General features: G+C 36.5%; 1 protein-coding gene across 1 annotated transcript in view; it reads left to right on the forward strand.

Annotated features, from left to right (window-relative positions):
* The window catches only part of SLC12A2 (solute carrier family 12 member 2), a 55417-nt gene extending 31048 nt beyond the window's left edge, over positions 1-24369 (forward strand). Inside the window, exons 11-27 of the mRNA XM_026046583.1 lie at positions 2559-2666; positions 3254-3377; positions 4841-4942; positions 6179-6334; positions 6652-6751; positions 8849-8960; positions 11104-11244; positions 11406-11512; positions 12998-13077; positions 14152-14292; positions 14965-15012; positions 17863-17982; positions 18153-18264; positions 18753-18839; positions 19209-19344; positions 21043-21110; positions 21812-24369. Of these exons, the coding sequence (XP_025902368.1) occupies positions 2559-2666; positions 3254-3377; positions 4841-4942; positions 6179-6334; positions 6652-6751; positions 8849-8960; positions 11104-11244; positions 11406-11512; positions 12998-13077; positions 14152-14292; positions 14965-15012; positions 17863-17982; positions 18153-18264; positions 18753-18839; positions 19209-19344; positions 21043-21110; positions 21812-21947 (1878 nt within the window). The 3' untranslated portion in view covers positions 21948-24369. The remainder of the gene's footprint in view (positions 1-2558; positions 2667-3253; positions 3378-4840; positions 4943-6178; positions 6335-6651; positions 6752-8848; positions 8961-11103; positions 11245-11405; positions 11513-12997; positions 13078-14151; positions 14293-14964; positions 15013-17862; positions 17983-18152; positions 18265-18752; positions 18840-19208; positions 19345-21042; positions 21111-21811) is intronic.
* The last annotated feature ends 1280 nt before the right edge of the window (positions 24370-25649 follow it).

Genomic DNA, 25649 nt, shown 5'->3' on the forward strand with positions numbered 1-25649 from the left:
GAAAGTTGGAAGTTGCATAAAACTCTGTTTCGGAAGCATGCGAAAGTTCTGCTAAAACACTGCAGAGGATGAAGGTTGTAACACGTTTTAAATAGCTGCAGGATAGCAGAGGGATGTGGAGGAACACTGTCCATGTTCACTGTAAAATTTTAAAAGGTTATAAAGCTCTTTTTTTAATGGTGTGGGGTTGTTTTTGTGGGTGTTTTTTTGGTTTTTTTTGGGGAGGGGGGGAATTAATGCTCCCCAACAGCTCAACSAAATAACTGAAGCTAGCAGAATATGACATTTCATTATCTCAAATGTTTGAAGTGATACTGAGTTTCACTGACATGGCCTCTGCGCTTGTGGGCCTGTTGGTTTTGTGGTTATGGGTGGTTTTTAGCACTACAGTTCTCCTGGAACTGATTTTACTTTCAGTTTTGAAGAAGCTTCCTTTATATGTTCATTTATTTTTAACATTAATAACCTAAATTGTAATTTAGCACCATTTAAATTGAGCAAATACTATCTGAATACACCTTGCTCAGAATTCTCTTCAAGCTTATACAACAGATTTAATAATCAGAGAGGAAGAACCAAGAAGAGCTGATGTGCATGTAATATAATAAAGGCCTTGAAATAACCAGATCTTTTTTAAAATGAATGAGAAGTGAGAATGGTAAAACTTTTAAATAGGCATGATCCAGAAGTCCTTTAAGGGAATATTGATCAAACTTTACAGGGGGAAAAATAATACTGCTTCAACCAAGATTGTTCTCTGTTTTATTCAGAACATTATTCTTCCTGAYGTATTTGTGTATGGACCATTTATGCTCTTATCTCCTAGAAGTATTAGTACAGGACTGTAACATCCAGGCATTATAACTGTAGCTTTCTTTTGAGTACAAGACTAACTTATTACTGGTCATAGGAGGAATAGCTTAATTTTATCTAACCAAGTGTGAAAATATTTAAAAGAAATGGAAGTGGAACAGTTAAAAATGTGTTAGCGAGTAAGTTTTAATATTATGAAAACATTAATCATGGTGATAATCATGGTCATCTTTGATGCCTTTAATATATACCTGGTAAAACACATATATATATATACACACACACACACACACACACACACACACACACACACACACACACACACACAGATTTCTGAGTTTATAGATAATTGCATGTCCTATCTAAGCTTCCTTCTTGTGGACTGCAAATATACTTCAGGAAATCTCCTTCATTCCTCAGACAAGTAACAGTTATTTCATCACTCATCTTAGGCATGTGTAATACTTCCACTTATTTGTAACCAAGGCGTGCCTCAAACTGACAGAAGAAACCTCTTGTAACCTGGAGATTCAGTAGTCAGTTTGAGAGATGCAGCAGCATCTCACTGTCTGACCTGCAAGGGTGGCATTAGGGAAGTCAAATTTTGCTCTTAGCTTAGCCCTAGGGGATATGAATACCCTTCATCAAACATTTGTATACTATATTTTYAATCTTGCCTAGTTAGAATGTTTGGGACAGTTGAATTTAACAACTTAAAGTGGCAGTGATTTAAAAGCTAGGTATTTCTATGTGTATTTTTCTCCCTTTCAATCCCTATTGCCCTATTCTAAATTGAAAGGTGTGTATTTAATGCAGATGATGCTCATCATGAGTGCTCATTCTTATGTTCATATCRTGCCTATCATCGTGATGGATTTTTTTCCAGTGACTGAAGTATCTTTTCAAGATGTTACAAAATCATTAAATGCTGATTGCCTTTTTGTTTTGTAAAGAGTGGTTAGTCTAACCATGGTAGTTTTGTATCATATTTCACTTGATACATGCAGTGCTTGACGCAGCTATGTAAGAAAGTGGAACAGAAGACAAGTTTTGTAAGAGAGCCTTTAAGATGTATGGTCTTCAGACAGAAGATGCCTTTTAGTCTGTTGAGCGTATGTTACTTTCAGTCTACTCTAAGTTGAGAATTTTACATTATTCCTTAGGGTTACAAAGTCCTCCTAAGATGATTGATGGGGAAGAGGAGAGGGTGAATAGGAAGCAAACTTGTCTTATGCTTGAGGTATTGAAAGGAAACAACTTTGATAGAGATGATAAGAAGCAAATCTATACAAAGGGAAACCTTCTTATGATGTGCTCAGACAGTTYTATCACTTGATCCCATTATTCAGTGGTGGTTTAGCCACAACATGTAATATATTCTGTTGCTTTCTTTTCTCTTTTTTTTTTCTCACCATATATGATTTCTTTCTCAGTCCTCTTAAAAACTCTTTCAGACTCCTGTCATAGGTCATTGTGACCAGAATTACATGGTTTGACTATGTGTAGCATGAAGAGCCACCTTCTCTTGCTTTGCAGCTAGGCTGTGCTTATCCTACCTGAGCTGTTCCCTGGTTCTTACGTTGGAAGAGGCATTGATATGAATGCATGRTGTTCAGACAGCTTTTAAGTGGAGGGTACAGAGTATTACGTTTTTCTGCTTGCTATGCAGGTAGTATCATCAGTGTGTATAGTAGCATACATTTTCGTATTCTTTTAAGTAAGATTTGTGTGTGTCTTSCTTTCAGGTAATGAGCATGGTGTCAGGATTCGCACCATTGATTTCTGCAGGTATTTTTTCAGCCACGCTTTCTTCTGCGCTGGCATCCCTTGTGAGTGCACCCAAGATCTTCCAGGCAAGTATAGATCTTCTGAAGAGTAATTTTGTTAGTCTTCATTAAAGTACTTTCCTTTTTGATGCTTAAATCTCATTTTTAATCTGAGGAGTTTTCTTTAATTCAGTAAAACTTCCTATCCATAAGTAATCTTCAGAACAAACTGTATTTCCCAAAAGATCATCCAGAAGCCAAACATAGGAGTCCCGTTGCAGAAGCCAAACATAGGAATCCCATTGCAGAATTCAAACGAAGTATTGAGGCAACAATTAATGTATCATAAGAGAAACTTTGCACTCTCTGAGGAGACATTACTTTGACTCTTAAATCAATGTGACTGTAAAATGCCAGTAAAGTACAATAGTAGTAGTCAACCAGATATAGAAATGTGAAGCTTTTTGTCATTGATAGAAATTAATGAAGGATGGAATACAGGAAATGCGAAATACAAGGACATTTGCAAATAGAATTTATGCATCTTGGCTACAGGCCTTTTTTTAGGAAGAAAACATATGCAGTGAAAGATACCATTAGTAAGTCTTAATGAAGATGAATTTTGAATAAAATATTAATTTGTGTGGGTTTTTTGTTTGTTTGTTTTTCCTCAGGCTTTGTGCAAGGACAACATTTATCCGGGATTTCTAATGTTTGCAAAAGGCTATGGAAAGAATAATGAACCACTGAGAGGATATATTCTGACATTTTTAATTGCTCTTGGATTCATATTAATTGGTTAGTTTCAAATTATAATAAATCTCAATATCTTTCTTGTCCTTTATGAAGCATTTTATTCATGACTTGATGACAGTGTCTTTGAGGACTTGAGTGTTAGACCTAGAGGTCTAAAGCAGTTTGCTTTTAAGTCTGCATTTTAAATTTGTTTAGTTTGAGAATTACTTTTTTCTGTCTTCTAGATCTAACTCAGTACAGAACTAGAATAAATCTGAGCTGTAAATGTAGCATGCTTTTCCTAATAATTCCAAATCTCTATTTTTAGATACTGTCAGTCAAAGAAAATATAGCCTCTACCTGAGGTAAAGGATTTATGTTATTTGATGTAAATATCTAAAATTAACGCTTATATTTAATAATTACAAATATATAATTACAGAATAATTAAGGAATTACAGAAATCATTGCAAATAGCGTCTGTGAATGGCAAACTTGCATGAACAAGATTTTGAAACGGTGATGTTTTGTTAAGCTGCAAACAGTAGAGGTGATTGCTACATTTTGCCAAAGGTAAAGGCTAGACCAGGTAGTGATACGTGTCCTCYAGGTAAATGGCAAACTAATTGTACTCAGTTCACCCACTTGCTCTCTGTTATGGCTCTGAACTTTATTTCCACATTTGCTCATTCATCCTCTCCCCATCTCTGTTKAAGGTAGGTATAGTTGTGCTGTCTCTGCAGCATGGTACTTGAAAGCTGGATTTGAATGAGCAGAAATTTGTTGGACTCACATAGAACATTCTGTATTTTGGTCACAACTCTTGGGGATGGTGGAGTGTACAGATATAAACATTTAGGGAAGAGAGCATCAGCCTCTGCCATCCCACCCCTAAAGGGAAAGGATACTCATGGCTTTAGATAGAATACTTAAATAACACCAGTACTGTTAATTTATCCTAAAAAAAAAAAAACCAAGATTGTTTTGTCAAATTGTGCACAGTAACTTTGTCTGTCGTTTATAGTTATTATGCTTGACTGTGTCTGAATCTTACTAGCGTCTTACTGTATGCTGTTTGAGAACCTTTAGCTCGTTAGGAACATAATATACATAGATTAATGCTCTGACCACCGATCCAGAGGTTCTTCAGGATCCAGTACACTGCTGCACTGTTTGATCAAGCCAAACAAAGAAAAAAAGTCTTATTTTGGGTTATTTTGAATAGTATATGAATTGAATTACTTTGAAATAGTATGTAGCACATCAAAACAAAATTTAAACATATACTTATATATATGTACATATATATTACTTTCTGACTACTAGAAAATAAATCAAAATCAGTAAGTGATTTTATATCAGTAACTAACTTGATATCTCCAGTTTGCTGTACACAAAGGGAAAACTACTTTTCCTCAGAAAGCATTGTAAAATGGGTTATTCTGTAGCAGATTTTTGATTTTAGACTCTACAAATCTATTTAATTTTATGTTTCATGACAACTTGCTTTGATTTTGATTTTGCAGCTGAATTGAATGTCATTGCTCCAATTATCTCCAATTTCTTCTTGGCTTCGTATGCCTTGATTAACTTCTCTGTATTCCATGCTTCTCTGGCAAAATCTCCAGGTAGGAACCAATTTGAATAGTTTAAACTGTAATTTCTAGATGGAAAAATAAATCTTTTTTTTTCTGTTTAATTTTTAAATATCTACTTGATTTTTATGGTGTATTGAATTAGTATGGTGTCTGCTTTGGTCCTCCTGAATTTTGAGGGCTAAGTCATCCATGATTAGCAACATGTGCAAGTTGCTGTTTTTTGTCAACTTTGCTGAAGGATCAAATGGTGATTTAGTTTTTTTTTCTGAAACTCTCCAATAGAAATGCGATCATAAATTCCCACTGCTGTATCCTGTGATGAAGTACCTTTTAAGGCTTATCACTTGAGGAAAGCTTTCCTGCTAATTCAGTATCAGGAGTTGAAGACCCACCCTTTTCTTTAATTTAATTTTGAATGTGGGCAGCCTCCCAGTAGAGAAGAAACTGGAATTGCAAGTGGTATCACTGTTTTTTTTATAGCTTTTGTTCAGTGTGCTAGTTAGAATAACGGAATGAACCAAGTGAAGACAATTGAAGAATTGTCTTAAACAGATGAATCTCTTGTCCATTCTTCTGTGGCTTCACACTGAAATAATGCACCTAAAAGTTCTTTCTTACTGAACCGGTAGACATCCTGATCTTTTCAGATCATTTGCATTATTTACTTCCTACTATGTCTGTACAATTGTTCATCTGCATATGATGGTGGATGTTTGGTGTGTCTACCTGATCTTGCATTAACTTGGGATAAATGGGGGTATAAAATAATGGCAACCCACTGCTTTGACATATTCACATTCTGTTTGGAATATATGTCCTTTTTTCTTTTCATATGGTGAGAATCTCTTCATGTACTAACAGTAACATTCTACTGACTGCTTCTAGTTGTATGTGTGTAAGAGACTTGCTGATAATCCATATTTAAAACGCTCTGAAAAAAAAAAACTATAATGCAAGCAGTCATGTTTTAATACACGTACTGGTACAGGTATCTTCAAACTCCCACTTTGAGATATGCTTTTAGAGATGGCAAATGTTTCCCATTATTAAGAAAATTAATTTGAAATGTGTTGGAAAATCAAAAGAGAAATGTGTCAAAGTCTTTATTTTGTACATTGCTTGAACTGTCATATGTTACCATGAAATGCAATACAAAGCACTGAGGAAGGAGAAAAAGGACAGCCACTGTTTTCTTTTGCAGTAGTGAAGTAGTTASATGTTCCTTTTCTCTTCCCGCCCATTCCTACAAATTATGTTTTGATTCAGGCTGGCGACCTGCTTTCAAGTACTACAATATGTGGATTTCTCTTGTTGGAGCAATTTTGTGCTGCATTGTGATGTTTGTCATTAATTGGTGGGCAGCACTTCTGACATATGTCATAGTCCTTGGACTCTACATATATGTCACTTACAAGAAACCAGGTATGTGTGGAAATATCACTTAGTTTTGGTGGGGATGGTGGAGTCATGGCCTTTTGAAGGAACAGAGAACCTGATTATGTTTACCTGACTAGTTCAAACATCTGTTTCTGGTTTTCCAGCTGTAGTGAAATGTCATTGCAAATGTGTGTGCTCGCTGCCTTTGTTCCCTGCTCCCCACTACAGAAAAAAGAGAATATTTATCACATTGTTTATTAAATCAAACATCATTGCACTTAAGTATAAACAATTGAAGAAAAGACAGAAAGATGAGAACTTCTTTTATTAAAATACTGAAATTCCAAATCTTCAATTCACAGACGTGAATTGGGGATCCTCAACACAAGCCTTGACTTACTTGAATGCACTACAACATTCTATTCGCCTCTCGGGAGTGGAAGATCATGTGAAAAACTTCAGGTAACAGTTATTCTAATACTAAAGGTGGTGGTCTACTAAATTGGTCATTCACTTTCTATAGAATCATAGAATCCTTAAGGTTTGAAGGTACCTTGAGAGATTATCTMGTCCAACCCCCCTGCACACACAGGGTCACCTAGAACTCGGGGCACAGACCAAGCAGGTTTGAAAGATCTACAGAGAAGGAGACTCTGCAACCTCTCTGGGCAGCCTGTTCCAGCACTCTATCACCCTCACAGGGAAGAAATTTTTCCCTTGAGTTCCTGTGGAACTTTTGGTGCCTCAGCTTGTGGCCGTTTCCTCTAGTCCTRTCRCTGGCCACCACTGAAAAGAGGCCRCCCCCTCCTCCTCACTGCCTCCCTTGAGGTATTTATASACRCTGATCAGGTCCCCCCTCAGCCTCCTCTTCTCCAGGCTGAACAGRCCCAGCTCTCTCAGCCTTTGCTCAYAKGGCAGATGTTCCAGGCCCCTGATCATCCTCGTAGCCCTGCGCTGGACTCTCTCCAGCAGCTCCACATCCCTCTTGTMCTGGGGAGCCCAGAACTGGACACAGTGCTCCAGATGTGGCCTCACAAGAGCTATAGGTTGTAACTATTGCAGTATTCCTGGAGAGCCCCTTAGATCTCTGCATTAGCATTTTATTTCTGACCACGAGTGCTTTTAGAAGCAGGTTTCTTGATGCATTTATGGCACATTAGTTTGCATCATGACTGTTCAAGGGGCCAGTGAATAGGTCTTTCTGATAAAACTGAACTAGAGGACATGCTTCAAACTGCTAATGGACATTCAGTCCATGTGATTAGACTAAAAGTGGTCTAAAGTAAAATCCATGAGAAAATATAATGTGTTCAGTACAGAGCTGTYTCACATTAGAGATACAGTCTGCACTCTGTAGGCAAACAGACTACACTAGCATTTTTCACACAATTGAAATCTCATTGTTTACAACYGCTTTATCTCTTACATTCTGTTCTATCACTAATGAGAAAAAACACAGTCTGACTTCTAATTCATTTGTTGTTGCTTAGCTTATCAGGAGGAGGAATTTTAAAACTCTTTTTTCCCAAGCAAGTGCATTTCTAAAGCTTGGCATAAGTATTTGATAATACCTAATGTTATCAATACCTGATGTTGCAACCTTACTGCTGTCTACTGGGAACTTGTTTTAACTTTCAAACCTTTTCATAGACAGCTATTACAGGAAAATTCTTTCTTCCTGTGACTTTCTGCTTGCGCTGATGTAGTAAATGCTTTGTTGATCAGTTTGCATTTGGGGTTGCATTGGATATTTCATTTGTGAAGCTAGCGTGGAGCTTTTCGGCTTGTAAACTTGTGTAGCTGTTTTCCGAAAGAATTACAGACCTCCCTGTAACCCAGTTCTAAGCACACTGAGAATAAGAGTATTCATTTACTACTCTGTTTAACATGACAGTGGTTTCTTATGAATGGCAAGTGTTTTGGATTTTGAAGGTACATCTTTCAACTAAAAAGATGTATGAAAAATGAACTGGAACTGTCTTATGAATTGAGAAAATAGAATAATGACTAAAGCTAATTTGCTGATATTTTATGACTTGATAATTAAATTTTTAAAACTTATTAGAAAGTTGTCTAGAATCATTTGCAAACGTTTGRTTGTGACTTCTGAATGATAGTGATACAAAAGTAAGCGATTCCATTTTTGGTTTGATACACAATAGTCTAAGCTAGAACATGAAAATGGATGTGACCTGAAAGGTATAAAGCAACTCATTCCTCTTTAGTCTTGTCTTTTATTGTGCTTCTTACTTTAAATGTGTAAATTCTCACGCTTAAAGGGATGAAGATTGAAAATGATTCATCATTGGTACACTGGCAACTGTGAGAGACTGATCTTTTTCTAAATAAATACAATGTAAGATTACGTGAGGATACTACCTCTGCTGTGAGGATTATATTCTAGTGTTCTGCAGTCGAGGGTTTTGAAGATTTTGTGTGTGTGTGTGTGTGTGTGTGTGTATGAGAGAAAGAGAGAGCGCGTGCGCTGGACAGAGAGAAAATAAGTAAACAAAACTCCACAGGAAACGAGTTCTGACTTTTTCCTCTTCACTGTTCCAGACCTCAGTGCTTAATTATGACAGGTGCTCCAAACTCTCGTCCAGCTTTGCTTCACCTTGTCCATGCTTTCACCAAAAATGTGGGCTTGATGATTTGCGGCCATGTGCATATGGTGAGTGTATTCTCCCTTTTCATTTTGGAATAACCTTGAGTTTTTTTACAGAGCTGTCTGWAAGGAATGCTCTGCAGGAGCAGAAAGTGTAAAATGCAAGAAGTGTAAAAAATTGAGCTTTCCTGTGGAATTCGCTCGTGTAGGGGTCACCATCTTTCCTGTGCTACATCTTTAAGGAAACTTTGAACGTTAATATGAGAATTAACATAACTGTCAACATCTGCTTTGCATCTTTTTCATTCTAGTGKAGCTTTGCAAATGAGAGTTGTGTTGCAGGATATGCATGATATGTCTTGGAGAGGGTAAAGCCTGTCAGAATTAGTCTCTTCGGTCATTGGCATTGAATGGCTAGGAAATTTTATAGGAATAAAGTTGCGTTACAATCTGCAGCTCTTCTRCCTTGTGTCTTTCAGTCCCATGTACTTGTTAATACTTTGAACAGAGTAGTCAGAATGACAGGCTGTGCAGTTGGTGCCACAAAATGGTTGCTGGCAAAAGGTGTCTTACCTCCACAGTCAGTTCAGCTTGTAGCTACACCAGATTTTTGGAGTTTCCTTGAAGTTAATTCAAACCTGTTTATGTAAACCTTGTCATTCTTTCCCCACACACTGTCATTTTGCTTACTTTTTTGCCTGGTTTCTCTCAGGGTAAAATGATTTCCTTGTGTGCTTTTTTTTTTTTTTTTTTTTTTCCTCCTGCATCAGTTCATGTTCAGCAGTCCCCAGTCTTTGAAAAGGGAAAAAGGAAGTCCCTTTAAATGGAATGTTATGGTCCCTTTAAACGCAAGAACAGAATATATCTGTAAACTTATATGACAGACTGGTTTATTTTGGAGATAGGAAGAAGACAGGAAGCTTTAAGTAACAGTTTTCAAAATCCTACCGTTATGAGTTCAGTTAGTTTTAAAGTGGGTGTCATTTTGTGRTCTATTCCGAAGCTCAAGTTGGCTATAGAGAGGCGGTTGCATCTCTGATAAGTATTGCTAAATATGTTTTGGCATATTAGGATTGTGTTATCTCTGCTTCATATATTAAGGAGAAACTTTGCATCACATCATCCTCCCTTAGATATTTTTATTGCATTTTAAATATTGAAACTTGAATATTTTTGTATGTACTTAGGTTTGCCAGACTAAATGAACAGAACTTGCTCTAATTTGCTAGTTAAAAATGAACTGAGTTACTGCAACACAAAACTTGTAAGCAAGTACTTACCACTTTTATCTCTAGAAACTTAAACTAGTTAGTTTGTTAAATAGATAGGTTGTTCTGGTTACATGAGAAGACTTTTGTCAGCTCTTTTAAGGATTTCTTCTGAATCCTGCTAATAACTCTGTCCATATACATTTAAAATCTCATCTGTGAGTGCAAAGTACAAACTAAAGAATACCTGAGCTGTAAATTTTCATAAATTGCCCCTCATAAATAGCACTGTTTTGAAAAGAATAATGTTCTTGCAGGAAAGCAGTTTTGAGTTGAGAATTTCTGGGAGCTTATAATGGTCTGGATCTAAGTTAATACTCTCATCTTTGAAAAGCTTCCCCACAACTAYTACCATTTGTAAGAAGAGACCTTCTGTGTTCTTGATCATACTTCATTCTGTGTTTCATACTTCATTCTGTGTTCTGGATTTTGCTGACCAGGAGGAGCCCAATAGTACCTACTAATGGGAAATAATAAAAAGTATATAACAAGAAGGTGAGGTGGACTGGAACATCTATTTCATTTTGCTATAGATTAACTTACTATAGCAGATCATAAAAGGATAAAATGATGTATAAATAAGTATCAGTGTAAAATAATCTGAAAACTTGATTGCATTATGCTTTGGAGGACAAGTTTGTGACACCTGGTGGTGAGCTGGTTATGGCCTGGGACAAGGTTTCTAAAAATTCAGGAATCCTGTCCTTAAAAATGAGAATTTGGTCTACTCTTTATTACTSTTCCACTCATTAATTTTTATTGCTGCTGGAAGAGTCTTTAATTTCCTTAATTTTTTTTTTTTGATAGTTAGTGARGAAGCTTATTTTGAGACTCTTCAACTCTGATTTGCATTCTGGAAGTGAAGTAAGAAATTGGGCATTGCTGCTGCTGATAACCATACTACTTGTTCCCACTCCCATTTTATTTGCTAATTTTGAAAGGGTCCTCGGAGGCAAGCCATGAAGGAATTGTCAACTGATTTGGCCAAGTACCAGCGATGGCTTATTAAAAACAAGATGAAGGCCTTCTATGCACCAGTGCATGCGGAAGATTTGAGGGATGGAGGACAGTACTTAATGCAGGTACACTTGTCTCCTTTAATGGAAGTGTTTTTTATAGTTTTTACGTGGCATGTTGAAGTATTTTCAGTATTTTTATTACAGTTTCCAGATTTTTTTTWAAAAAATGAACTTATAATTATTTAAGTAGCTTCGAATTAGTAATACTTTTGTGTTCTTCTTAGGCTGCTGGTCTGGGTAGAATGAGGCCTAATACCCTTGTTGTTGGATTTAAGAAAAATTGGCGACAAACTGACATGAGAGATGTTGAAACCTACATCAATTTGTTCCAGTAAGTAGAAAACACAGAAATATAGATAGATGTCTTATTAAATGTGTAGAAATAAAACATAAGTTTTTAAAAAAGAAAAAAGATGAAAGATATTAGTCACACAAGTTGTCTGAGAGTTTTCAGAAAGACATTAAGATTTTTCACATTGCTTATCCTTCAGCAATCCTCACTGCAGGGGTGATGGTGGTGCTGGTGGATTTTGTTTTGTTGGTTTTTTTTTTGTGTGTGTATGTGTTGTTTGTTTTGTTTTTTCCTTTTTTATGGAAATTAATAAGTAACTCCTGCCGTTTAAATGCCTTTGTTTTCCACAAAGTGACCCTTTCTCTAGGGAGATTGCAAAATTCAGGGTGATAGTATGTGATTTAAGAGTTCCTGTCTTTGGACTTAGAAATAGCATTTTATGTGYGAAATCTGCTGAATGCATTAAACCATATGTTCTGTTGAAAGCAGATTTTTTCCTACAGTTTATGCACAGATTAGGTGTAAAGAATGAATCTGTTCTTATGCCAAAGTTGTATCTTCCAGGTAGTGTTCTTATAAGTAAAGTATTTCTTGTAGATGATAAACAGCATTGGACGCACAAAGGAAAGCAACAGCCAACAAGCAAATGGAAAAGGAAATCCCAGTAATTTGCCAGTTCTGAAAGGCAGTTCAGTTCTGGATGCAAACTTTTACAGAATAACTTGTACTGCAAACATGTTCGAGAAAAACAAATCTTGCTTGCTTCACTTAACATATTTCATGTTTTGTTTTACGATGCTTAGCTGGGTTTAATCTTCATRTGCTTTACAGGGCAACTTCAGTAAGTAGTAGCTATAGGTCAAAGTACATATTTGGATGGAGAATTTCTGGCATGTGTGATAGAAACACGAAATTAGATTTAATCTATAGAGTGGAAAAAATAAATAATAAATTTAAAATGTCCATAAACTTCTGCTTCTTATATGGAGAACARCTTATTTCTTGCATTTGCTATACTGTATGTTGAAAGTTGGAACACGTACTTTTACCCATTAATTTTTTTTTTCCAAAAAGCCTATGGGATTGCTGTCTGCAGAAAAAAACATGGGAGTCCTGYGAACTAAAGTGTAATTAATGTGATATTGATATTTACAATTAAAACATTGATGATTGAAATCAAAATTTATATTCTCTGGTGTTTTCAATCATCTCTTCCAGAACTTGTCAGGCTTCTTCATACTGCCGTTTTTTAAGCGTTGTTTTATATCTGAGAGTGAGAGAGAGGAAATAGAATGGATATCCTGTCTGTAGGTTGCTTCTCAGAGTATATTCAGTTCATTGATGCAGTTGATGATATGGAACTGCAACTGAAATTCTAATACAAACTCAGGATTTGGGATTTAGAATAGCAATATTTAAACTCTCAAATTTGCTGTAAGAAGGTGTCTAAAGTAGATCTTTCAGGTCAGACAAGTCCATATAAAAGGTTTTAACCCTATTTTATTTTTTGCCTCTCTTAYGTAGTGATGCCTTTGACATTCAGTATGGTGTAGTTGTCATCCGCTTAAAGGAGGGGTTGGATATTTCTCACCTTCAGGGGCAAGGTAAGATTTGTTTCTTCCGGGAAACAGCAGTCATAATTTCCTTCTATTTCCACCAATTTCTGAAGGTGTTAAAGAAATGCATCTATAATAAGAATATTAATGCATCATGTTCAGCAACATGAGAGAGCTGTCTTTACTCTAGGTAGTTGCTTCCCACTACCACAAATTTAAATACAAATTTAAAATACAAATTTAAATACAATATGATGTACTTAGAATCCCTTTCCAGAAATTAAGAAAATTAATGTAGTGAATGTTGATAGTCCAAGAAAACATGGTCTTTGTTTTTTGTTTTTTTTCCTCTTTTCTCCAGACTGCTACCAATTAAGACATTGCATTTGCTAAGGAAATCTGTCGTATATCTGGAAATATTATATATTTTTAGTGTAGATGATGTAGTTAAACTTTGTATGGTAGTGATGTTAAACTGACTAGTGCAACTCCTCTTTTTCTCAAACAAAATAAAAAAGGAAGTCCATTCGCTTTCCTGACAAGTGTGTCTTGAAATTGATGCTGTCCCTTWGTCCATAGTGCCCTCCACACACTATGACTTTGTAGTTACGCAATGTGAYTACAAAGAGGAAGAGTGCTCGTCCCCTGTACGTGTGCATGTGCTGTGCAGGTGGTACCCTCCAGGAAGGGAGACAGGGAACTTGCTGCTGTATGGAAGGAGGCGGAGGGTATGAGAAATAGCCAGGAGTGACTCTGCAGTATAAACAGGGGAATGCTGAGAAGACCAGGAAATCATGATTCAAGGTTGTCACAGTTTAATAGTACCTACTGGAGGTGTTGAGTGCACTTCAGCCCAGACAGCTGTGATGCCAAAAAATCCTAGGGAGGAAGTAGCAGGAAACTGAAGAGGCATCTCTCTGTACTTCAACGCAAGTTCTTTTTGTTCTTTCTTTGTTCGTTCTCATTTGTTTCAAGTTTTCTGTTCTTTGCGTAGCAAGGTTGTTTTAATAGAGTTCAGCCAACTGTGAAGAATCCCAGTCATGATTGCATACATCTGCCACATATATTTGGGACAAATAAGTGATTTATAATGTGAGTTTGTTTCTGTTTTTCTTCTTGAAGAGGAGTTACTGTCATCCCAGGAAAAATCTCCRTGTTCCAAGGATGTCATAGTAAAAGTGGATTATAGCAAAAAGACCGAGACAGAGACTTCTATAGCTTTTGCTCCATCGTCCAGTGAAAAAACTCATGCTCTACATAAAGGTAATTTCATAACTAGCAATGACATTTGGATTCTCATTATTTCTCCCTTTGCTTTCTTTTTCATTGGAGGTAGTACTTAAGGGTTGAGAGTGTGTACATGGGAAATACAGAAACCTGTCGTGCTATTCTAGTCATTAATATCAAATCACTTAAATACTTCATCTTAGAACACTAGAATATAAAATAAATCTTTAATATCYGAGGTGCTAAATAAATCAAGTAAAAACGTGTGGGGTACAAAACACATGGGTACGTGGAGGGGTGTGTGATGTATTTTTAAGGCTGCTATGTGCAAGAAGGACTTTTAGTCTCAGGTTATTATATGCTTATAAAAAAATAATAGTTCAGGAAATTGTAGCACTCCAGTAACTGATATTCGACTTTACTGCTCTTCTTAAAGAGCTAGCCTACGGTGACTGAAATTAGGCAGGAAACCACATTTCTCACTTATCCCTCTATCCTTCCCTCAATTCCTTGAAGTTCAAATCATTCTCAGGACATGGTAAACTGTATTTGTGTACATTTTCATATGAAATAGCATTTCATTATATGCCTTAGTTTTCCAAGTTTTCTGGATTTTCTTGTTTTTGTTTGATTTAAGTTTAAGTTGATTTAAGTTAACAGCAGAAAAGAAATTAACCRTTTTATTTTGTATCTTTAAACACTTTCCAGAAGAGGACGAGGATGGAAAGACTCCAACACAACCACTGTTGAAAAAAGGCAGGCATTTTCCATCTTTTTGTTTTAAATCATTTACATTGTTAATTTTGGTTYCTCTCCCTACCTCTCCTTTTCCTTCCCGCTCTCTGCATCTATATCTATATATGCCTATATATAGATATATATTATATATATACATACAATCAYATATATTTTATATATATGTATTATATGTATATATATGTGTGTGTGTGTGTATATACATATTTTATATATATTCATGTATATATATCAGAATGATTGAGGTTAGAAGGGACCTCTAGAGATCATCTAGTCCAACCCCCTGCTCCAGCAGGGACACCCAGAGCACAGGGCACAGGGCGGCATCCAGGCGGGTTTGGAAGATCTCCAGAGAAGGAGACTCCACAGCCTCCCTGGGCAGCCTGTGCCAGGGCTCTGGCACCCTCACTGGGAAGAGGTTCTTCCTCACATGAAATTCCTATGTTTCATCTTGTACACATTTCCCCACATCCTGTCACTGACCACCACCAAGAAGAGTTTGGCCCCTTCCTCCCTGCATTCTCTCCTCGTTGATCAGCTCTTCTCCCACCCTTCTCTTCTCCAGGCTAAATAGGCCCAGTTCACTTAATCTCTCCTCGTACGAGAGATGTTGCAGTCCCTTAATCATCTTTTTCGCTCTCCGCTGGACCCTCTCKAGAAGCTCYACRTCCCTCTTGTCCTGGGGAGCCCAGAACTGCCCCCAACACTCCAGGTGCGGCCTCCCCAGAGCTGAGCAGAGGGGCAGGATCCCCTCCCTCCACCTGCTGCCAACATCCTCCTGATGCAGCCAGGATCCCATTGGCCTTCCTGGCCACGAGGGCACTGCGGCCGCATGGGTAACTTGGTGTCAACCAGGACTCCCAGGTCCCTCTCCGTGGAGCTGCTCCTCAGCAGGTTGACCCCTAATCTGTCCTAGTGCCTGAGGTTATTCCTCCCCAGGTGCAGGACCCTGCACTTGTCCTTGTTGAACCTCATGAGGTTCCTCTCTGCCCAGCTCTCCAGCCTGTCCAGGTCCCTCTGGATGGCAGCACAGCCCTCCGGAGTGTCAGCCACTCCACCCAGCTTGGGATTGTCCACAGACTTGCTCAGGGTGCCCTGTGTGCCCTCGTCCAAGCCACTGATGAACAAGTTGAACAGCACTGGGCCCAGTACTGACCCCTGGGGGACACCAGTGGGCACAGGCCTCCAATTGGACTCAGCCTCTTGCTTGAATTCTTTCGTGTGGGAATGTACCAATCCTGAGCCTGAGCTTGGAGAAAGTGATGCTTGAATATTAGCCAAGTCTCCTAGGCTCCCTTTTTCCTTTCYAGAACCTTGTCCCAGGATCTTCCACCAAATAGAACCCTAAAGAGGTTAACGTTAGCTCTCTCTATATCAAAAAATAAAGAGAAATGAAAGAAAAATACAACCGTGCAATATTACCTTCTTTCTTCATAGTTGAGCTGAAAGAAAATTCCTTTTCAGGGATTATACTGTGAAAAATTGAAAGCTTATGCTAGCTTCCAGAGTTAATTGTTGCTTAGAATGGATTGGATATAGCTAAAACTCAAGTCTGGATTTTTTTTTTTTTTTACAGTTTGTTCTTTTTAAGTCACTCTTGAAATGTTTTGAGGATTTTAGTGAGTTCTTTGGGTCTTAGATAAGCTTAGTGGGTTGCTACTTGATTTAGTAGTAAGGGAAGACTTTCCAGTTTTACATTTACGCAGCACTTGGGAGTATATTTGCAGTATGTTTACAGTCATAGTTGTAAGTGAGTTCATCTCACAGTCCGTGAGATGAACATCTGAAATGATGAAAAGTGTTTTGAGTAGYTACTTCAGGGACAAATTAAGAGGTTTTTTTTGTTTCAGACTTATATGAGTTATTATATGTTTACCTCATTGTCAATGTTTTTGTCTTTTTCTTTGTAATTTTAATAGCTAGAAACCATTATGTTTTAATAATGAAGCCTGACAATATGAAATACAAAATAACAGTTTGGAAGATGCTAGTATGTAATAAACTAGTATGTTGATTTAAATGAACGGTATATGTATTGTGTATTTAAAAAAAAAATGTTTAGTAGAAGGAGCAAGATGGATATCAAACTCCAGTGTCTTAGCCAAATTCAGATTTGAGCTAAGGGAAAGGAGTTAGGATTTTTTTCTTAGTTTTTAACAATATTTGCATGTACTTTTCTCTCGGAAATTGCCTTTGTAGTTGTGTTCTGATAAATATCTGTGCCGTAGATGCAATAATGGCCTTGGTGCACAAAGTAGTCTGATTTGTGGTTGAGAACCTTGACATGCAAAAGACTGCTTCCAACAAAAGGTTGGAACTATGTTTTCTTTTGACCACATGCTTAAAAGAAGAAAAAAAAAAAAGGGGGATTTAAGAAATGAAAAACAGTGCTTCATGGGGCATTTTTATTGATAAATATCTTCTTTTTTGGCTAAAGTAACACCAAATTAGAGTGTATATGTGTTTTAAGGGAAGTAAGATGTTTCTCATATGTAAGAGGTAACAATAGTACATGATGTAATGATCTGAAATGATGTGATGTTTATACAGTCATTTTTATGGAGAATTTGAGATCCTTCAAATTGCTTATTTAACAAATCTCTTCTAAATGACTTAAGAGTTCCAAATCTTTTAAGTGCTGAATAGGCAAGTTGGCAAAGTCTCTAAACGCTGCTTAACATCTGTTCTTTCAACCAAAATCCGTCTTCAGTGTAAAGAAAAGGTTAGTTTTTTTAAATTAAATGAAACAAAATATCACAAAATACTGATATAAGATGTTGCATTTGAATTTGGGAGTTATTGCGCAAAATATTTTAAAAATCAACTGTGTTTTTATTGTTTATTTTTCAGACTTTAAGAGCACATCTCCTTTAAACTTGGCTGACCAAAGACTCCTTGATGCCAGTACTCAGTTTCAAAAGAAACAAGGCAAAAGCAATATTGATGTCTGGTGGCTCTTTGATGATGGCGGTAATATATCTTATACTTCAAAAACATATTTAAAAACAAATTGAAGTGATTTTTAATTAGTTAACAGGCATTAACAGGCATCTTTCAGTCAATTCATATACGTTACGAACTTGTAATAATAAACTCTCTTCTTAAAATTATTGTGTTCCTGAACTCTGCTCTATTTGCAGGTTTGACACTATTGATTCCCTATCTTATTACAACCAAGAAAAAGTGGAAGGATTGTAAGATCAGAGTGTTCATTGGTGGAAAAATAAACAGGATTGATCATGACAGAAGAGCGTAAGTTTACCGCTTAARTACACAGTAGATGACTTTCTCTAACTACTCTCTTTCTCTTGGTTGTTCAGCAAGGGTTTGACCATATTCTATTCCTTTTTTGACCATATTCTATTTCTCCTTTCTCCAAAATAGTTCCATTGCCCTCAGATTATGTTGGATGAGATGATTCCTCAAATTACACTAATTTGACTGTAGCATTATCTAACACAAGCAATTTCTTTGTTCCTCAGAAGTGCATCTGAAATTGGTCTTAAAGGGAGAATTTTTCTCTTATTTTAAGCTTTTTAAATATGTTTTCCCCAGAGCATCTTGTTTCATGGCGGTATGCCAGATTTATATAACCTAGTACTGCAAAGTGTTCCCCTCATCTTCTCTATCTCATGCTGTTTTTTTCTTTTAAACTAGTGCATTTAGTATCAAGTTTCTGTTTGTCTTGTGAAGTAATTATAAAATCAATTACTGTATAAAGTGTTGTTCTTCTAATACAGGATGGCTACTTTGCTCAGTAAATTTCGAATAGACTTCTCAGACATCATGGTCCTTGGAGATATTAATACTAAACCAAAGAAAGAAAAGTAAGTCTTACAATATACTTGTAGTTGAATTCTTGATCTCTGTCACAAATTTAGAATATTTCATTTTTACCTGCATAAAAAAAAATGACAGAATAGTTCATTTGCAAAAGTTGTTTTTTTAAAATAGGCTCAAACTCTGCTTAGCTGTTCAATGAGCAGTGAAAGCTTTTGTAGTTCTCTAACTGAACATAAGCTCTACCATTAGCTTTTGTATGTGCCTTTGACATAGGTGGTTCTCTGTGCAAAAGTAAGTGAAAATCTTTGATTTAATCTTATTTTTACACAGTAGTAAACTTTCTTTCCTGTAGGATGAAAGTCATTGCTGAAGTGCAGGCTGTTTTAACACAGGTATTCACTCAATTCTTTCAGTATTGCAGCTTTTGAAGAAATGATAGAGCCGTTCAGACTTCATGAAGAAGATAAAGAACAAGAAATTGCAGATAAAATGAAAGAGGATGAACCCTGGAGGATAACGGACAACGAACTTGAGCTTTACAAAACAAAGGTTCCATTTTCTTTAAACTGCTATTTTATGTGTTTCTGCTATCTACACCATGAGTTCTATGAATGTGGCCATAAACTGCTTTTGTACAACCTTAGTCAGTTGTTCAGTGACTCCTGATATGTAAAGTCTTCAACCAGAGTCCAGACTACCTTCTTGCACTACATTATCTAAAAGGAAAAAAGYCTTAATGGTATGGAGTAATTAAAGGTTTGACATTTTTTTCCAAGCAATCATATACCATAGAGCTGCCAGTCACTTCTTCTATTTCGCTTCTGTGAAGGAGACTCAAGCAGTATCCTGCAGCAGGATGCAGATAAAGACAGGTGTCTGAAGAAAGGGTAGTTAGCACTTTAGTTACCTGAAGTTCTTCATAAGTGATAAGTGGGATACACTCAAACATATCTTTTTTCTTCCTTTGTGGATTTGTTTATCTTGTGTGAAGACTTACAGTAGAGAAGAAATTGCAGTGGCTGGTGGTTCTGCATTACAAGTGGCTTAAAAGAAAATGTAGGCAGAGATTGACTGTTGAATCACAAAATTGTTATGCTTGAGAAAGACCTGCACCATTGAGTCCAACCATAAGGCTCTCACCACCATGCYTCCTAACCCACGTCCCTAAGTGCCTCATCTACACGTTTCTTGAGCACCGTCAGGGACAGTGGCTCCACCACTGCCCTTGGCAGCCTATTCCAAGGCTTCACTGCTCTTCCCATGTAGAAATTCTACCTAATGTCTAACCTGAACCTCCCGTGGGGCAACTTGAGACCATGTCTTCCTGTCCTGTGCATAGTTATTGCGGAGAAGAGATCGACCCCTGTCTCACTACAACCTCAGGTAGTTGTAGAGAGCTATAATATTCCCCCTCCCCGGAGCCTGCTCCAGACTAAGTAACCCAGCTCCCTCAGATGTTCCTCGTAAGACTAGAACCAAGAGSTACAAAGGGAAGGAATACTTTATCATTAATGAACTAATTAATAGTTCTGATGTCTGGAAGAACCCTAATTCTTCCCAGTCACTACAGTGACTTAATCATTTGTCTGCTGTTAACTTGTTCTTGCAGGCAGTAGTTAGCAGAGCTTGAAGACCTCAACTGATCTGAGAACAGTAGTGTAAGAAATGGTTAGTTCCAAATACTTGATGAAAGAAGTGCTAAAGTTAGCCTGAAAGAGAAACCTGAAAATGACTATATGAATACAGTTTTAGGAAGTCATCAGTAGTAGGATGTGGAGAACTGCTTAAGATGCTAAGAAAAGATATTGTAATACAACAGGGAGGTCCATTATGGGAGAGCTCTGAAAAGGGGTCCAAAGGGGCCTTGGCAAATGAAGGTAGGACTTGCTTCTGTTAGATTTGGTCACTACTAGTTTACAGGCAAATTTAACCTTTGGGAGTGTTTAGGGGACTATTGCTTTCAGCTGTGGAGGATGGTATTGTTAATAGGGAGGTTCTGTTAAGTATTGGTTTAGCTTTTGTAGTACTTGGTTTATTTGCATATTTTAAGCTTACCGCTTTTTTCCCCCTCAAGATCTTGGAATCATAGACATCTTGGAAAAAATAAAAAGTTATCAAATTGAGGAAGAAATGCATGCTTTCTATTAATGTCACATTAATTGATCGTAACTGTTTTTTGAATAAACTTTTTTTTCCTAAAATATATGCAAATGAAAAAAAATCCAATAAGTTTCATTTTAATTGCAGACTTACCGCCAGATTAGGCTAAATGAGTTGCTTCAAGAACATTCAAGTACAGCAAACATAATTGTTATGTAAGTAAAAGACGTTTGTGATTACCCTATTTGATCAGTACTGTAACTGTAAATACATATTCATACAGGTTAGCAAGAAGACATGCTTCAGTATGTCTATGCTTACTGTCAGTGCCAAGTTTCTTTCATGGAATTAATTTATTGGCATGCAGAGCTGCTACACCAATGCATATAGAAGGACCTGTGTTATCTGATACTGTTACTTTAGATGATTACCTCTACATATTTAAAGCAGCTTGGGATTCTCTCATTTCCTCCACCCTTGAAAGAGAGAGAGGAAGAGTTGGCATGTAAGTCCATCCTTTCAACCCTGCTTTTTCTAGGAAATGTATAGGAARAACTTGGCTTTGATTAAGTTCTTACCATGGAATTATTTCTCTTTTTTTTTTTTTTKTTTTTTTGCAAAGAAGTGGAATGCAAACTTGCAGCTTCTTCACTGTATTCCTTCAAGAGCCTTTTTGAGAGCTCTGTGAAGCAGTACAGCAAATGAGGTGTGAGCAGTGCGAGTAAACCTAGAGTAGTTGTGTGAACTCCAACTCATTATTTGAATTCTGAGTTAAAAACTAAAAGGGACAAGAATTGAACATAATATCGAACTCTTTGGAGAATCGTATTTACATCTCTGCATGGCATAACCTCCAACAGAGTTTTCTAATTGCTCTTTCTCCCTGTCCCTCTTATACCTTCCTTGTGTACTGCAGGAGTTTGCCTGTTGCGCGAAAAAGTGCCGTTTCTAGTGCGCTGTACATGGCCTGGTTAGAAGCTCTGTCTAAAGATCTGCCACCAATTCTCCTTGTTCGTGGGAACCATCAGAGCGTCCTGACCTTCTATTCCTAAGAGTACTGCAAATGGGACAGCTGTGAAATGGTACTTCAGTGGCCAGAGGGGAGTGACTGAGATGTTCTGTAGATTATTAACATCACAAAGGCAAAAAGTGACTCTTCTTTCACTATTTCACTGACTTGAAAGCACACAAGGAAAGTCACTGTACTTATATAATGTTGTGACATCTTCAGTTTTATTCTAAATCTTCTGTAATTTAATCTTGCTTAATGGGGGAGGATTCCTTCTTAGACTGAAGAACAAGACAAGCTTTTTCTTTGCTATTTGAATAGCAGCAATAAAAGTGTTTTATTTTTGATCAATGAAAGGATTATAGATTTATAAAAGCCTTTTAGCCTTGAGGTGCCTTCTGAAATTAACCAAATCTCATCCATACATTCTATTTTGTAAATTTCTATAGAATGTCAAATTCTGCCTTCAAGTAAGAGTTTAGATCAGACTTCCTTTAGTTTCTAGTTTCTTCCAATAAAAATGAATGCTGCTTTTCAGTCTTCCATTGAGCTATTAGTTCTTAGTACTGTATGTTTTCTATTGTTCAGACTTTGTTTTAATATATCTTTATCTGTTAGATTTAAAATAAATGTGAGAATTGGGGCAGGTCAGCTGGAGTAATACAGATTCGTGATGATATTAAGACTATGTACTACTAAATTTTATAATAGTTAAAACTAATTGTACTGGGATGATGATATTCTGAAATTGGATGCTGTGTATTTCTTTGGCGTTAGTGTGAGAGACACAGCTAACATTGGCCACCCTGGTGAAGGTGTGTGTCAGTCTTTGCTCTGTAGCTCTAACAGCAAACTGAACTAATGATTCAGGCCATTTTTTCTCATTTAAAAACAATAAGGAGAGAGACCTGTCCTAGCTCTTGGCCTTTTRCGTTTTGGTATCTCTTAAAATTTGTTTTGAAATAAAACTCAAGTTTAAGGCTTGAATTAAGAAAATACAATCGATGTGATGTCATTAACAGAAAACAGTAAACACTGTAGAATCTTGCTAGGTCATCCAATATTAAATACAAAAGCTGAAGTTCTCTTGTATTTTTTCAACAGATAATTAAAAGGACCACTAGTTAGTTACTAGGGGAGATGTTTTTAGGTCAATTCATTCAGTTGTCAGCAAATACACTTGGTCTTATTAAATAATACTCAGGTTTAGACATCTTGTGATTAACTTTATTTTGTACATTCTACTTTATACATTTTCTATGTTTAATAAAGAAACTGCCAATTTTATGTGACCTTTCATTGTATGTTTTGACTAATACATAATTTGTTCTTGTATGAAAACCTACACCAGAAATTTCACTTGAGCCTATATACAAAGGTTAATAATGTGAACTATTTTTAAAATTCCTATATATTTTGAATAGAAAGGATTACCTAAAAACATTTCAGAAGCTTTTGATATTAGTATTGGACCTGCTACTGGCTCAGTTTACCAGTGTTTCAGTGGCTTTCATTTAAGGATGCACAGAAAATGTGTATTTTTATGCTTAAAAAAAAAATCAAATTAAAATGTGAACATTCCTTCTGAGAGAAAAACCAGTTAGTTATTGTTAGCATAAGATAGAGCTGTAAATTGTGATACAGGATAAAAAATGTTCTACATAGTGCAGTTTACACCACGATCAGGTTATTGGTGTACTGCAAAATAATGAGTTTTTTGTTTGAWTTTTTGCTGCTGACTTCTGTCAATTGGATTTGAATCTATTGAATCATTTCACTTCTGAAAAACAGAAGCAAACCATCAGGTTTTGCCGCTAGGTGCGAGACAGCTGATGCCAGTGTGGACCCACCTTGTTGTGATAAACATTGTGGTAAGACAGTTATCAGTAAAAACGCTGTTTGGGGAATAGACTCAGCGTTTTGTCTATTACAGGTTTTGCAGTGGCTGTTGGGGAGACTAAGGATGTCACATCGAGAATTTTGGGGATCATTGCCATTTTTCTTCTTGTTTTGTGGATTAGGTTTTGTTTTTTGGGTGTTTTGTTAGGCTGGTTGGTTTTGTTTTTTTAACAGATGGACAGTAAGGCATGGACTTAGTGCTGCTATCTTAAAAATGTGCACAGGTACACATTTAAAAGGTTTTTTTGCCCATTCAGGAAACCATTGCTTGTGATCTGTAACACAGAAACCAAATGAAGTGTGTGTATACATGCATATATGTGTATAAAATTATATAAAAATATATCTAAATGCATATGGGGATAGTTAAAATAATGGGGATAGTTAAGATAATGTCTGTGAAATAATGTAGGATGCTTTTCACATACGCACTCTGAGAAGCCCACTAACACTAGACACAAGATCGAGTTTCAAGATCATTTGTTACACTGAAACTTCAATAGTTAATTGTGTTGTTAGCAACAGATGTCAGTTAGTGGCAGTCACTCCGACTTCTGCTTTGATTTTTGACGCCAAATGTAGTTATGTTCCAATCATTGTTAATGACTTGAAAAATGAAATATCACTGACACATGGCAATTCATAACTTCTTTAGATTAGGTTTCTTTGTATGGGTTTAGAAAAACAGCAATAGCTGAAGAAATCAATTATTTATTTGTTTGTTCACGTATGTTTGTACTTAGGTTTCCTTTTACATACATTCTTTTTATATGCTTTTCTGACATATTTAAAAAAAACTGAAAATAATTTAAAGATTTGAGTGTTAGTGGGTAATGATCCACTGGGTTTGAAGATGTAATATTTGATACAGTACTGTAACTGTCACACACAGATGCTTTTCTAATGTTTTAACGTAACTATTGCAGTTACTACTTTGTACCGAGGGTCACTGCAATAAAAGGAAGTGAATTCAATACAACTGTCTTGTCTAACAAAGCCTTTTTTGTTGGTTGGGGGAAGCAGGAGTCATGTTCGTAAATTAACTAATTAATGGTAAAAGCAGTTTCCAGTRTATGAATTAGTGGGCTGAATGCATCTGATGTTGCTGATCTTTAGTGTGAAACTTGCTGATGACTGTTAAGAAATACCTAAAGCCATTCAGGTGACTCGTGTGAGAATGCTGTCAGAGGAATGTGAATGCTTGCAGAAAGGGAGATGGGAGTAGTGTTGGTTGCACTGAATAACAGAAGGCTTGTTCTGTTGTCTGCATGGGGTTTCACATGACCACCAAGGGATACACATGCTTTTCTGTTCCTAGGTGGCATCAAAGCCACCAGTAAGACAAATTTGACCTTCATTTCATTGTCATACATAAAACTTAAAAAGAAAATTAGAATGCAAGTCAAGAAAAAGAACCTTTTTTTTTTTTTCCTCTCTCCTACTCGTATAAAATCATACTTGGAGCCACAGGAGCACTTCTGTCATCAATTTTAACATTTGCTAATGTGACTGGATGTGAGGAAATAATTTGAAAAATAATCCCTGAAAAATCTATATACTCAATAAGTTCTTCTTGAACAAGTATGTGCATGTGTTTAAACATAARCCTTTAGAAAGTGAGCTTTGCAGGTTGATGGAAAAGGAACAACTGTTGAAAGACCATTACAAACTCTAGTAAGGATATCGACATAGCTGTGTAGTGGTTTTCTTCTAGATGTTTTTATTTGCTGGAAAACCTGCTGATCTCAATAATCCTACAGTACCACAAGTATGTTTGCAAGTAAGTGAAGTCCAAGCTAAACGCAGATGCTGAATGAAGATGTGTCTATCACATGAAATCATAGAA

This window comes from Nothoprocta perdicaria, unplaced genomic scaffold (assembly GCF_003342845.1).
Source record: "Nothoprocta perdicaria isolate Ctin4 unplaced genomic scaffold, notPer1 scaffold_45, whole genome shotgun sequence".
Lineage (NCBI taxonomy): Eukaryota > Metazoa > Chordata > Aves > Tinamiformes > Tinamidae > Nothoprocta > Nothoprocta perdicaria.